The 15,855-nt window shown below is 38.0% G+C and overlaps 1 protein-coding gene across 2 annotated transcripts in view; it reads right to left on the bottom strand.

The window, feature by feature from the left end:
• LOC129268544 (fatty acyl-CoA reductase 1-like) overlaps positions 1-15,855 on the bottom strand; it is a 36,481-nt gene that overhangs the window by 19,844 nt on the left and 782 nt on the right. For both annotated transcript variants that reach the window (XR_010294692.1, XM_064104968.1), the window contains exons 2-8: positions 10,741-10,965; positions 9,137-9,312; positions 7,358-7,430; positions 6,162-6,268; positions 5,118-5,295; positions 3,551-3,595; positions 190-308 (exon numbers count right to left, since the gene is read on the bottom strand). Coding sequence is in view for 1 of the 2 variants with exons in the window: in XM_064104968.1 (XP_063961038.1) it covers positions 190-308; positions 3,551-3,595; positions 5,118-5,295; positions 6,162-6,268; positions 7,358-7,430; positions 9,137-9,312; positions 10,741-10,965 (923 nt within the window). In the remaining variant the exon portion in view is untranslated. The remainder of the gene's footprint in view (positions 1-189; positions 309-3,550; positions 3,596-5,117; positions 5,296-6,161; positions 6,269-7,357; positions 7,431-9,136; positions 9,313-10,740; positions 10,966-15,855) is intronic.

Below are 15,855 nucleotides of genomic sequence, written 5' to 3'. Positions count from 1 at the left end.
TAACATAAGAGAGGTGCCTAGCTGTGCCAATTTCAATCTTAACCCTTTGAACCCTGAATTATTTCAGGCCGCTGTTACCCATACCCTGAAATATTTACAAAGGTTAAGCACATCAACGATTGAGATCGAGGGAAGGAAAAAGGGGAGGGGGTTGGAGGGAGGGGGCAGTTTCCACTTCCATGCACTTACTTATAGATACCTGTATGCCACGTTGCACCTATTATCGCATTCACTACGAAATCAACAGGAGAAAAATCCACGATGGCTTCCTCGTTGCCGATCATCATTCTCAACAAGCCTTTCCCCACCTAACAGGAAAATTGTTTAAGATAAATGCCAGTTATAGTTACGATTTCAAAATAAGTTCATACAGAATCCAATAAAATGATCACCCAAGTGTCTGTAACAATAACAATAATATGCTACATTATAAATTGCTTAATACAAATGTTTCTTAGCGCTGCTTAATTAGCTTAATTAGCACAGCTACCCTGATCGGGCGCTCAAGCATTCAAGGAATTCCTTCTTACCGGGTACCGATTTACTACACCTGGGTGAAGAGTGGCAAATGTAGATTAATGCCTTGCCAAAGGATGTGAGTGCTGCTGCGGGATTTGAACCCCGGACCTTGTGGTTCAAAGTCAGGGGACTTATCCACTGAACCACAACACTTCGACAATGGTTTCTGGAAGAAATTATGTAATTGCTGAGAAACTAGCAAAATAAACATGACATTCCAACCCAGAGATGCCAACCTGATCAAGAAAATTTCAGTATTTTGAAGGTCGAAAATCAGTATTTTGAGTATTTTGGTAAGAAAATATGTATTAAGTAATGTTTTCAAGAATAAATTTGCATATTTTATTCATAATAGATAAAAAATTGAGGGAGGGCATCATGCCCCCCCCCCCTGGTCCTCAATACATCTCAAATAGCCCAGACCTTAGGGTTAAAACTTAAAAAAACTTAAAAATTAAGGTATCCACATCTCCACAAAGTATATACAGTGAGCTTGAATGATATTCAATGCTAAAAAACAAACAATATATGCAGAAATAGCCAATATATGAGAGGCAGCTAAATGCCATCTTGGTGAATTTTATTTTCACAAAACTCAAAGCAGAATACTTTTATACTAAATAGGTTCATTATTGCGGATTGAAATAATCGCTAGAGGGTATTCATTTGTCTCGCAATCTACTATGGTCAACAAGGAAATTCGTGATCACTCTCGCAAAAAGTGTTCACTGGCTTTCTAGGAAATTCGTGATCACTCTCGCAAAAAGTGTTCACTAGCTTACAAGTTCACGAGCTTTCGAGTGCCGCTGCAACTCTTTATCAAGTGACGAAAATTATCTGAAAACGTACTCTATTTATACTAATCTCCAGGACCGTACGCACGAACGCGAGAACAATAGGTGGGCATTGATCCGTTGCGTCGGTATGCGGTGCGGCCGGTAATCCGTATATGCAAATAAGCCGGAGGTATATGCAAATACGCCGTGGGTCGGCAATATGCAAATTAGACAAAATTGGCGGGCTCGCTAGTTTCCCGTGGGCGGGGGCTGACTAGCTGAGCGGTCCCTCGTTCGGGGCCGGGAACGATCGGGTCGGCGTGCACTGCCAGGTAAGGGGGTATTGTGCTGTCGGATGGTTCGCATCCAGAAGTCGGGGATGTCGATCCCGCTGTCTCTGTTGAAGTTGTAAGGACAAAGACGTATACTAATAGCCTCCTTAATCCTGCGTGTATACCAATGTCTCTCTTTGGCAATGCAATGTACACCCTCCCAATCTGGGTGGTGTTGCTTCTCCCAAGCATGTTCTGCCACCGCGGATGTGTCGGTTCGCTGTAACCGAACATCGCGCTTGTGTTCAGAAATGCGTTCAACTATCGGTCGGGCTGTTTCTCCGATGTAAGACCCGTCACATCCCTGGCAAGGAATGTTGTATACTACGCCATCACGTCTGTGATCAGGGATAGGGTCTTTGGGGTGTACAAGCTGTTTGTGTAAGGTGGTGTCCGAGCGGAAAACCGTTCGGATACCGTGACCTTCTAATCGGCGTTTAAGTTGTTGTGAGAGGCCATCTATGTATGGCAAGACTGTGCAAGTCTTGAAAACCTTCTGATCCCTTGGTGGTTGTTTTTTCTTGAAAGTGTTCTTGATAAAACGGCGTGGGTAGCCGTTGCTGTACAAGGCGCCACGTATGTGTGCTCTTTCTTTCGGGAGTTCAGGTGGGTGAGTTATGATACGTGCTGCTCTGTCGAACAGGCATTTAACAAGACCCTTCTTGACCGATTTGTCGTGATGAGAATCATATGGTATGTATTGGTCTGTATGAGTGGGCTTGCGGTAGACAGAGGTGGAGAGTTTCCCGCCCTCGTGTCTTTGGACTAGCGTGTCAAGGAATGCTAATTTCCCTCCTTGCTCAGTCTCCAGAGTGAACTGGATGGACGGTTGCTGGCTATTCATGTATGAGAGTAGGCTGTCTGTTTCGGATCTGTTTACGATTATGAAAGTGTCATTGACGTATCTCTTCCACACCCGAGGGTGGCATGTGGAAGGACACTTGGGCAAAGCGTTCTGTTCAAAACCTTCCATATATAGGTTAGCCATAACCGCTGAGACTGGGCTACCCATTGCTGCTCCTTCTGTTTGCTCATAGAAAGAGCCTCTGTACAGAAAATATGTGGATCTGAGGACGAACTCCAGGAGTTCGGCTATCTGTTCGGGCATAAGTGTGGTACGTTCTGATAATGTGGGATCGGATATACTTTTATTTTGTACAAACCTCATAAATTGCTTAAGAACTATATATTTTTATATGATTTTCATTACAGATTGAGCATGCGATCTTAAACACATAGGAGTAATGCCGAAAATTTGTTCACAAATTATTATTACCTCCTATTAAAGCCTCTTTATTTACTATCTATTGTCCACGGCGGACTGCATTTGCATATTAATGAGTCAGAATGAAGAGGATTGAGGGTATTTGTATTCCAGTTCATCGTGATTTAGCCGTGAACCAGAAGAGCCTGGTGGTTGAGACGCTGCCCGGCAAGCAGTAGATGACAGGTTCGAATCCCACTGGTTCCATTTTTTCTGACTTATGATTTTCATTACTGATCGAGCATGCGATCTTAAACACATAGGAGTAATGCCGAAAATTTGTTCACAAATTATTATTACCTCCTATTAAAGCCTCTTTATTTATTATCTATTGTCCACGGCGGACTGTATTTGCATATTAATGAGTCAGAATGAAGAGGATCGAGGGTATTTGTATTCCAGTTCATCGTGATTTAGCCGTGAACCAGAAGAGCCTGGTGGTTGAGACGCTGCCCGGCAAGCAGTAGATGACAGGTTCGAATCCCACTGGTTCCATTTTTTCTGACTTATGATTTTCATTACAGATCGAGCATGCGATCTTAAACACATAGGAGTAATGCCGAAAATTTGTTCACAAAATATGTATTTTTATTCTCATTAATTTCTAAAGAGGTACCAGGGCGGAAAAAATTCTTTCATGAATCATTTTGTTTACTCACAGCAATAAAGAGTCCACTGGGGCCGTTGAAATTATCTACCCATCCCTGGAAGAATAGAAAATAATGATAAAGCAAATATTATAAAACAATCAGACCCGTATTCTAAACTTGGGTTTAAATTAAATCCTGGTTTACAGTTGTGGTTTAACTATGGATAGCCAATTGGAGCACAAATCACTAACAGTACACATTCTATATTAACTCATATTACACCCAAATTGTTCATAATTGCCTGGGAATTATGAAAGCAAAAAGAAACAAAATAGTAAACATAAGAAATATATAATATAAACAGAATTTTTGAATTTTTGGCTTCCCATAATTTTAGCACAGGGTTAGACCGTGCAAGGTCTAAGTTAAACCTGACTTCAGAATACAGGCCTCGGTGTCCGAACAAATACATGGATACATAGGTCATAGAAATGAGAATGATTTCTCAAAGGTAAATAGCCTATTGGTCTCCACCTAATGGGCCGTATTCTGAACTAGGGTTGAATTTAAACTCAGGGGGTGTTTCACAAAGATTTAATTATGACTTAGGTTGCACTTAAATGCTTTGTTGCATTGGTCAGATTATGCCATGAGGTCGCGCACTACTGTGCATCCATCAATAAGATCGCGCGTTGCATATTATGTACGCATCAGCATTTAAGTGCAACTTAAGTCGTACTTAAATCTTTGTGAAACACCCCCACTGGTCTAAAAAGTGTGGTTTAACTATGGATAGCCAGATCATCAATGCTTGAGAAAACGACAAAGAAAACATAAGAAACATACAATGAAAACAACATCTTGACATTTTGTATTCTCAACTCGGGTTTAATTCGAACTATGGAGTGCCAAATGCTACACAGATTTTGGATATTGCAGGTTCAATTTATCATCATATTTCACACTCAAATCATTAATACCTGTCTGGGAATGATAACTAAAATTGAGTTTGCCATCATTAAAGCATGAGAAAACAACAGAGCAAACATAAAGCCTCATTTTAATTGACATCATGCTAGATCTGACATGAATGTCTACATGTATGTGGGACTAGAATTCTATATTTTTGCAAAGCATATTACAACGTCATTCTAATATAGACTTAGTTAAATTTACATTTTATGCCAACGGATAAGCCAAGAATAAGTCACAGAGTCATTAATTTTGAGCATATTTATGCATACTCTCAGGCTCCTGTTCTTGACTTTAAAAAAAAAGCATCACTTTCAAGATAGATTCGTAGGGCATTATATGTAAAGTTCAAGTTTCATTAACTTGCCTTTGTGAATCTATATCTTGTTAGAAGCTGAAACAAGTTTTCAAGTCAAGAAATGGAGCCCAAAACCATATTTACATGTTCGGTCAATATCAGTGATGCAATAACTTATTCTATTGTAACTTTGCCATTATGACAACTACCATGGTAACAAGGTCCAGCAGCCAATCAGAATCCAGATTATCATGGCAGTTACAATAATAGTAAAGTTATCATGATTGAAAGTGTTATATGAAAGAGGCTCTTGGTGACATACATTTGAAAATTTCTTTCAGTCTTAACTCTTGAAACTTTACTTACGGGGAAGGGTTCTTTCCACGACGCTCCGACGATGGACGGCCTCGTGATGCAAACGGGCAACCCTTTACCCTCTTCTTTAACGACATACTCCGCCAGAGCCTTGGTGAAGGTGTATGTGTTTGGTCTCTTGCCCAGCAGCATGGGTGTTAGTTCCTGGATTATATCTTCCGACATCCATCTAAAAACATAAGGATAACACACATCATCTTGGTTGCTATCCCGGGGGGGGAGGGGCCCTTAGTATAAATGTATGATACGTATGTGCCATGGTTGAGACCCCCATTTTCAGGCTAAATTTTTGTTTCAGAGCATCACCAATTAAGAAAGCTATAGAAATTCCTATTTTTTCCCCTTTCCGGAGACCCTCAAATATGTGATTTCTTGTTCGAATGCACGCCCATTATGATCTACTCAGCCGGTCGGAGTTGCGAGCTTGATTGACGCAGAGCTAGAGCTCCCCGTGCCTGCAGCTGGCTAGTGCTAGCTCAATATGAATCTAGCACGCTGTGCGTGCGTTTTTTTCCATAGCCGCTATCAATTACGGCTACGATCTAATGAGTTCCAGAGCCCCCTTTTTATGTAGTCCATTTAAGAGAATTGCATTTTTAGCATCCATTGATCCAAGAGCCGTTCTGGGGACCCCCGTTTTAAGACCAAGATTTAGTTCCAGATAGAGCTCCCTATTTTCGTTTTCGGTGCAGCACATGGGTATCATGTTATAATTCGATTATCCCCCGGGTTGTTATGATGCAATCTTGATCAAACCGGAAACGAGTAACTGATATCATAAAAAACGTTTTGTTTATGCTTCCTCAGATATATTTTTTTCAGAAATGCCAACATATTTGTGTGTTTAGGGTTAGTATTAACGATTGGCATTTAAATGAACACGAAGTAGGATGCAACAAAAATGCACCCTATAATACATAAATGAAAGGGTTGACTTACCCTACGCATTAAGGGTTGACTTACCCTGCGGCATAAGGGTTGAGTTACACTACGGCATAAGGGTTGACTTACCCTACGGCATAAGGGTTGACTTACCCTACGGCATCCAAGATCTTGTATGGGTCAACAGGAGGAGGGTAAAAAACTTCCTCTATCTTTGTTCTGTCGCAGTAAGCGTACGCTGTTGATACATGTTGAAACACCTGTAAAACGTGGAAAGTATTGAATTTGATTTATTTGTTTCACTTTTACAACAAATAAGAAATATGTATACATATAAATATATGCATAAACATAGCGATTCAAGATCAAATTAAGTATCTCGTTCTGTTCTGTTGCAGTAAGAAAACCCAGTTGATATATACAGGTTGATATACCTGTAAAAATATCATTGTGGAAAGAATTCAACATCATACCTTGCTGCTGTATATGATAAACATTTTTATAGAACCCATCTTCTCAGTCAATATTCTAATGCTTGATCAGGAGTCTTTTCTTTTTCCCCCTTTCATTTTTTATAGTAATTTTCAGTAATATTTTTGGGGGTCATTGAGTTAAAATTTGCATTTCCCCCTTTTATGCTCAAGGTTTATATCTTGTTATTACATCAAATATTTCAATTTTGTTTCCAGTTTTTGTAAAGGTGGCAGCAGGAATAAGGATGTGCCTTTTTAGTTGCCTCCTCATTCATTCATATGTATACCCTTTCTTCCAAATGTTTTCCAGATTTTATCATCGCATTATTAACGATTTTCCCATGTAATGTATGTATGTTAACTTTGTATGTACCTTGTTATGTTCGGTTTTTTTTATGATGAATGGAATAAATGCTATAGAATCAATCATTTGGGATAGTTTGATATACTAGTAATTATGGAGCAAGGCATGAATGAGGCAAGATCTAAGTAGGCATACTGAAAGATTGTATTGTCATGCTTATTCTTCTTTTTCTCCGTCTTCTTTTGGTTTCAATGGCACCAGTCAAAGTTAGATGACTACTTTTGCCAGAGCTCCTTTTCCCTCAAAAACAAGAATATATTAATCTTTTCTTCTATCTTATTTAACAAATTTCTTTCTTCTTTCTTTCTTTTTTCTTCCTTTCCTCCTCCCCTTTCCCATAAGAAAAGGTGTTGTCTCCAGGTTTAGAAAATCAACATTGCAGCAAGACACTTTAGTAGATCCCCCTTCACTTAATTTCTTCTATCAAACTTTGCAATTATTAGATGCAGTTTTCACGAGACTTTCTTTTTCAAAGTCAAAGAATATTAAATTCCATACTTTTGTTTACTTACCAGTAATTTCTTCATGCCTCGGCTCAGTTCCAGGATTTTTCTTGTGGCTTGTACATTCAAGTGAAGGGAATGTCTGGAAACAAACAGAAATAATTTGCATTAAATAAATATGTATGTATAATAATAGCATTTATAAGGCGTTGCCTCTTTAATGGCGCACAATACATTACCCTGGCTTTATAGCTCCAGCTGCTAAATAAAAACTAAAGCATCACAGAATTAATCCTTCCGGATACCCATTCACCTCACCTGGGTTGAGTGCAGCACAATATGGGTAAATTTCTTGCTGAAGGAAAACACTCGATTGTTGGGATTCAAACACACATACCTCTGATTGAAAGACGAGTGTCGTAACCATATCACGACGCCCCTTATATAAATAATTTAGGTTTAAATCACTCTGCATGTATCACAAAGAATAAAGACTATACTTTCTTCATTATGATGTAAAACAAAATTTGGCCCCCTTCCACACTATGCTGTTTAACATGTTATGATTTAAAAAAAAGAGTTTCCTTATCGTCAAATCTGCAAGAACTAATTCAAACAATATAAAACGCCTTTGTTTTCCTTCTGCAATGCAGGTAAGACAAAAGCATATGACTTGAAATGCAGTAGAAGAGGTAAATAAATGCCAGTTGTGGTAAAGAAATTTGAAAATTTGAACAAAATCCAATAAAATTACCACCTAAGTGCTTGTATCTATAAAATAAACAAGCGGAGCGCCTCTGGCAGCCTCACCTGCAATATGCGATTCACACTGACCTGAACTACTATTAAATAATTATTCACAAAAAAACATTCATATTATGGTATAATCTCATGTTCATTGACCCAAAATGTGACCTAAGACTTGCCAATGATACTTGATTATCCATATGTCCACATTTCATAAACTATATCCAAAAACTTTGAAAGTTATGACAGCAAATTTAAAATTACCTCCAACATGGCCAAAGTTCATTGACCTTAAATGACCTTTGACTTTGGTCATGTGACCTGAAACTCCCACGGGAAGTTTAGTGATACTTGATTACTATTCTGTCCAAGTTTTAGGAACTAGATCCATACAATTTCAGAATTATGATGGTAATTCAACGAATAACCCCAACATAGTCAACGTTCATTGACCTTAAAGGTAAATGCTAGTTTTGGTAACGATATCAAAATGAGTTCGTACAGAATCCAATGAAATGACCACCAAAGTGTCTGTTTGTATAAATAAAACGCATGTGCCAAAGGATTCTGGAAGAAATTGTGTAATTGCTGAGAAATCAGCAAATAAGCACAAAATTCGGGTAGAGCGTCAGGCCCGACGCTCAAAGCAATAATTATACACAGTCCCACGTGCGCTTATCTGTGTTGGGGAAGTTCAGTCTGAACATTTTTCAGCGTAGATTTCAAGATTTCACAAAGTTCAGTTTATGTAACTGTACCAGATCTAGATCCTCGATGATATACTGACAATTAAGCCTGGTTTTACAGACTTTCTCATGAAATCAGTGTTTACTGCAACTACTGGAATTTCTCTTTAAATGATCTTTGACCTTGGTCATGCCACCTGAAACTCGCACAGGATGTTCAGTGATATTTGATTACTCTTCGGCCGAGCTAAGATTTCATAATTTCACAAAGAAAACTTTACATTAACATACCAGATATTAAATTATCATAATATGGTAAGAATTAACTTTGATTCAAAACACTTTTTCATGAAATAATTGTTATTTGCAACTACTTTCTTTTATACCTTTAAATCATACATCAAGGCATACTTACGATAGCTTTTCATCAAATCTAACGGTGGCTGCCATGTGAAACACAAGCTCTGTCTCATCCTGAAGAGTCCTAATGTCTTCTTCTTTTAACCCTAGGTCGGAGTCCATCAGGTCGCTCTCAATGGGGATAAGCTTTGACTGGAAGTTTGGCTGTGCTTCCCTGACTTTTTCAAACAACTGTGGATCAGGAAGAAATATCAATTAAGTCGAAGCTCCATCATTCAAACATTCACTCAAGGTGAAACAATTCTTTAGACCAGCTCACATCTTACAAAGAGTTGCGATTGATCTGATCAACCACAACTATGGAACGCAAGCAACGGCAAAATCTAAAATGCATGTTTGCTCAAAATATTTTCTGGATATGATGCATATAAATCATACATCAATTTTTTTCCTTAAATATTCAGTGTGCTTCTCTTTGTTGACAAAGGACACTGTGGAAAACCTTTTGTAGAAAAAATGATGACATGATGGATTTCCATATAGTTGAGGTTGATGGGATCAATCGTGACTCTTTGTAAAACAGGACCAGATATGGAAAAGATGAACCTCTTCTAAGTGGATTTTTTCCCAACACAAGCAGGGCCCCATAAGAGCTGTGACTGATCTGATCAACCTCAGTATATGGAAATCCACCAGCGTCATAATTTTTCTTAAGAAAATTTGCACAATGTCCTCAGTAAACAAAGAGAATCACACTGAATCTTCAAGAGAATTGTGAATGTATGAGGGCAATTCCATAAAATAGGTACGTCCAACCCCATGCGTATGTCAGACCTCTGATTTCTTGTTCTTTTGGCAGTCTGTAATGGCTTGGTCAGTTTATGAAGTGAAGGATGTAACAAAAAGGTTGATTATTTTACAGAATTGCCCTTGAATATACGTCATACCTAGAAAATATTTTGAACACAAACATGCAGTTTAGATGTTGACATTGCTGGCTATCCATAGTTGTGGATATTTATTTCATACATGCTCCAGCGAGCCTGCTGGAGTCTCTTCATAAACAAATTTTGTAAAGAGAGAAGAATCTAGTGCTCTCATAAAAATGCTTCATGGTGGCAGCTTACCATTTGAGAATGATTGATTTATATTTGGTGGAAATTGATGAGAAATTGTGAGGAGTGTAGATGTGTGTGCAGAGACACTTTCTTCTTTCTTCTCTCTCCCTGTTTTCTCTCTTATCTCTTGTACATAACCCCCCTCCCCATTCCGCCACAATAATAAGTAATTTACAAAATGTTGATTACTGCAAAGAAATTACTTGTAAAAATCATGATATCAGAATGGAACTTTGTACACCAAGTCTAACTTAAGTAATGAACACACTATGTACACGTTTGTAAGATATATCAACTATAAAATACTGGATTATTCATCCTTTTACCTTTCTTTATTGAATGAAAATAATATTTAGAAAAGATATTTTGGGTACATTTTTGTGTATCTAAGTAATAATTTTGTATTGTACTGCCCCTTTGTAAACATAAAATTGATTGAATTGAATTTTCAATTGATCTTGAAATTGTATCAGTCAAATAGGCCGATTAAAGCAACAGACCATACATGTACTTGTAAATACAAATTTTAAATTCAACTCACTATTCCGGAAGTGATTTCCTCAATACGGGCGGACGCCTTTATGCCTGATTTTGGTCTGACGAGGAGGAAGACTTTTCTGATGTCCGGGCAGCACCGGAGGAGTTTCTCCAACATCACCTTGCCGATGAAACCGGTGGCGCCGGTGATCATCAGGGTCTTGCCGGCGTAGAAGTCGCTGACAGAGCAATACCCAATCATGATTGAGGGAGAATTACTACTCTGCTTCTGAAAGAAAAAGGAAGCTAGGGTGTGATAGAATTTTTGAAAAATCAATGCCTTTAGATATGACTTACACTATTCATATAAGAGTAGGGGGAAACCCCGGTGTATAACGTTAGTGGTTCACCTCCCTTTACCTGCACTAGAGCTCCCCCATATCTACCTCGAGCGAAGTTTGTGCAGGCTCCACTCCACTTCACTACCGCTACACTACGCTCCACCTACCCGAACTTCGAGACCGTGAACTCGATCTGATATTCCGGGTGACAAAGGTGGGATTTTATGGGGGGAAAATATAAAATTCATGCAACATCACGATCTTTAAATACAATTAAAACTAATATTTTTACTTTACACAAAGTTTCACTTCTTTTCCATGCTTCTATCAGTCTCAAAATTGGTGATTTAGAGCCAACATGAAGTTCCTCACACATGTATATAAATAATTCGCTGCCGATTTCAAAACATCGCATGTGCGAGGGTCCGAGCTCGGACCGGACCCGGTACCTCGCGCATATCGCATCCGCATGCGATGTTTTGAAATCGGCAGCGAATAATTTATGTGTGAGGAACTTCATGTTGGCTCTAAATCACCAATTTTGAGACTGATAGAAGCATGGAAAAGAAGTGAAACTTTGACCTCTGTGTAAAGTACTAAGAATATTACTAGTTTTACTTGCTTTTAAAGATCGTGATGTTGCATGAATTTTATATTTCCCCCCATAAAATCCCACCTCTGTCATCCGGAATATCAGATCGAGTTCACGGTCTCGAAGTTCGGGTAGGTGGAGCGTAGTGTTGCGGTAGTGAAGTGGAGTGGAGCCTGCACGAACATCACTTGAGGTAGGGAAACCCCAATGTAGTGGTCCACCTGCACTCCCCCAATTAGACCAAAAGCTTCAGTCTCTGTATTTTGGTTGTTCCGCTGAACTGCGTTGGCTCACTCACCAATACATAGACTGAAGAGCTTGGAGGCCCGTACATACAGACAGCGTATTAGCAGTAACGTTAGATCTAACATTCGGCGGAAACCCGATTTTCTGATCGTTTTTTTGTACATAAAATGTCACATTATGAAAAAGAAATCACATCCATATTTACGAAAAAATGTTTAAAATTCAGAAATATCGTACCTTAGACCGCAGTTACCGCTAATTCCTTTCAAATGATGATCGAAACATCGTCATCTTCGATCCTTTCGTTGGTCAACGTAAGTTGCCATCTTTGATGACGTCATCATCCTTACAGACGTATTTACCAGTAGCTATATATTGCGATTTGTGCCGCTGCTTTGCGCTTGTAGATGTGCGTGCGTTCCGAACTTGTTGCTCACATTGATTGGCCAGGATATCGAAAATTTAATCGGAAAGCCTTGATGAAAGCACAACTCATTGACGGCTGCCATCTTTGATTTGTTTGTTTGTTTTGTTTTGTTTTTTGCACTTTCATCCCATACTTTAGTTTTCGGTGTCCCGAAACCTGAAGTTTTATCACGCCACAAATCCAGTTTACTCATGTTTTCTCTATTACAGCTTACTGTAGCAGAAGAAAATCAAACGTGCTGCAAGAAACAGAACGCATACAAAAAAAGGAAAATTATTATTTTAAAAGGACAAAAATACAATAGGCCTAGGCCTATGTCTATATAAGAAGAAAAGAAAAGAGAAAAATAAGAGGAAAAAAGAAAAAGAAAAAGAAAAGAAAAAAGAAGAAAAGAAAAATAACAAGAAAAGAGAAGGAAAAAAAAATAGTCAATCCTGACTGGTTGCCAACCAAGGAAAGAGGAACTTAGCCATTTTTTCCTCTCCGGCAGAAAATTAAAAAAATAAGGAATAACCCGGGGAATAACTAACGTATATTTTCAATATTTTATAGAACTTACATAGTATCAAAAGAAATATTAGAGTCTAACGAAAATAGTGGGCCTTCGTTCAAGATAATATAATGTCATTTACTGATTTAGAATCTAAAAAAGTAAAAGAAATTAAAATCTGGACAAAACCCGTCCACTCCTAGTACCAATGAGGTCCAACATTACATGTATGGACCTCATAGGCGACATCAGTAGTATTTTTGGTTAGAAATCTCTGAGAACAGGATATTTAAACATTATATCACAAGTACAAGCTATAATTCCTTTCTCTTATTTAAATTATAATTTTATAGTGTAAATGCATCGTTAGCAACAACAAAAAATGAAAGAAATGAAGGGGAACTTACATTTTCACGGCTTTTTCCTGATTTTCTGGGCAGCTGCTCTTCTCTTCTGACTCGCGATCGAAGCTGATATGAAGATCACGTGATTCGCGTTCTCGTCAGCTGATCGGTTGGTTATTCTTTTCGTCAGACGTTAATAATATATATTTTATAATGCTAGCATTCATCGCTAATTTAGGTGAAAGAGATTGAAGTTAAACAGCGCCAGGTCGGAATCATAATTATTTTGGAAGAGTGTATTTATACACTCGATCTCATACCTGACGTAGACGGCGCTATTCAACAAATGCACAATCTTCAATATAAAAAATAAAACAGAAAGAACGCCTTGAACACAGGCCAAAATGCCTAACGATTTCTCCGCGGCATTAACATCTATCGTAAAGGGCGCTCCATTTATCAATAAAGATGGACGCTAAGCTGTCTATGGCACTCATCCTACGAACGAGGTTATAATATAATGGTCTATGGCGACAAAATTTGCCGCAAATATTTACGAAGAATTGTGAGAAATGGTCTGAAAATGCAACAAAAGAACCGGTGAGTACCGATTAAACATTATTAAATTTGTAAATAGATTATACATACCTTGTAGATTTAGTTTTTAAGGTGATATTAGTGCTTAGTTCTAAGCTAGGGAGGCCCAAACGCGCGTGAGTGGAGTCCCAGTTTATTAGCACGGGCACTCATCCTACGAACGAGGTTATAATATAACCTCGTTCTCGGCTGTATACCTCTCTATTGTTAAAATATACATTGGTCATTTTCCCCCCATCTGTTGCCCAAAGCATCGCGAATCAGTTCATACTTGAACTGATCCGTTGATGTAAACTGTTATTTTGACAGATATGACTTTAAATTAATAAATATGATATAAAAAATGAATAAAAACTCACCGATTTCTCAACGTGAACCTCATCCAACTGCCTCCATTACGTCTATTGTGTTCGACAGTGACAAATCGAAAAAGAAAAAAGAACTCACGAAACCATAGAGGCTCATCAACCCGTTTGGACCACTGACCATTGATGTTTCGACGAAACTTTGCTTGTAATGAATTCTGGTAAGGAAGTCTTGATAGCCTCAATCAAGACAAATTTGCAATTTTGTTTCATGTTTATACAAAGTCAAAAGTGATACTAGTAGTTGTGAAAGTGGAATGAAATAAGACATTTTTGTATGAAATAAAAAAAAATTAAGGAGAAATTCAGTTGTTTCGATTTTGTTAATTTTCTGTTATGGGACTCTTGATGAAAAAGCCCCTTATTCTTTTCTAATTAATGAACCTGACGATAGAAATACTTTTCACAAAGTTAGGCATTAATTTCCAAATTATTATGTAACAGAAATTCAGAATAACAAACTTTACTGTGGGTCTAATCAGGGGAGAATCCAGGATTTTCCAAAGGGGGAGGGGGTGGTTTCTTTTACAGAAAAAAATAACAAGCTCCCCCCCCCCCCGTGAAGGAGATTTATGTAACGAATAATTTCACAATTATGATTTGATTTTGATTTATTTGATTTAGTTATTTATTTATTATGATAACAGCTCCTCGCTATACAGTATGAAGTTTCAAGTTTGTTTTCATTGATTTAAAATCCTAACCTAAAGGATTTTCATTAAGAAATAAATAAAATAAAAAATCACTTACCACAAGGGCCTATTTAGGGGTAGATCACAATTTTCAAGGGGAGGGCGGGAAAGTTTCAAGTTAATTTAATTGATTTCAAATCCAAACATAAAGGATTACAATCAAATGAAATTAACAGTACAAATTATCAAACAAAATGGATGCAAAATAAATGTGTTCTATGGCTTTCGAGGGGGTGGGCACGAGCCTGATGTGCTCCCCATCCTGGATAAATAAAAGAAACTCATTAAAAAGAATTGGAACGTAATTATGTTCTGTTTTATCACTTTGTCTTGAGTTTCTTGCCCCTTCCATTCTTTTCACATTTCAGCCTTTACCCATATTAATTTCAGGATGGTACAAAATGTTGGCTTACAAAAGTGATATGATGATGAATATTCCATAATAATATGAAAAATAATAGAAAACCAAAATAATAATATTAATAATTAACCCTTACAATGATAGTACTCAATAAAAGAGAGGCATCGGGGATCGAGAAAAGAAGCAATAACCCCCCCCCCCCCCCCCAAAAAAAAAGGCATCATATTTCCTTTCAGCATACGACAAGATACAGTTCATTATAGAATAAACTAAGCTGATGGCGCTAAAATTATTCTGATGTATAAAATAATAAAAATAAAATATTGTGTGTCAGGGGAGAAAGAGACTACTATCGCTGGATCTTGGATTTCCGAAATAGAAGCATCACCGGAAACAGGTATCTGTGGTGAGAAGCATTTTTATACAGCTTTGTAGAGGACAGTGGTGTGGTCGCTTCCGTTAGCTTTCTTTAATTGAGCACAAGAGGGCGCGTTAAATCCTCTACGTAGAAGTCTATGCGCTGCTGAGGATCATGACAAATTTCATCATACATTCTGACGATTTACCGAAGAGTCCTCGAATAATTGACAAGATATCGTTGAGTCCAAGATAAATTCCAGCAACAACGGAAGGAAGATCAACGTTTGGTTCGGGGGGAAAGACTGGTAAGTCAAACTCTCTTACTTTTACATTTTTTATCACAAATTTTGTCTATGAGTACGCC

The sequence above is a fragment of the Lytechinus pictus genome, chromosome 9 (assembly GCF_037042905.1).
Source record: "Lytechinus pictus isolate F3 Inbred chromosome 9, Lp3.0, whole genome shotgun sequence".
Lineage (NCBI taxonomy): Eukaryota > Metazoa > Echinodermata > Echinoidea > Temnopleuroida > Toxopneustidae > Lytechinus > Lytechinus pictus.
The sequence above is the reverse complement of the archived record's forward strand: the minus strand, read 5'-3'. Positions and strand labels throughout refer to the sequence as shown.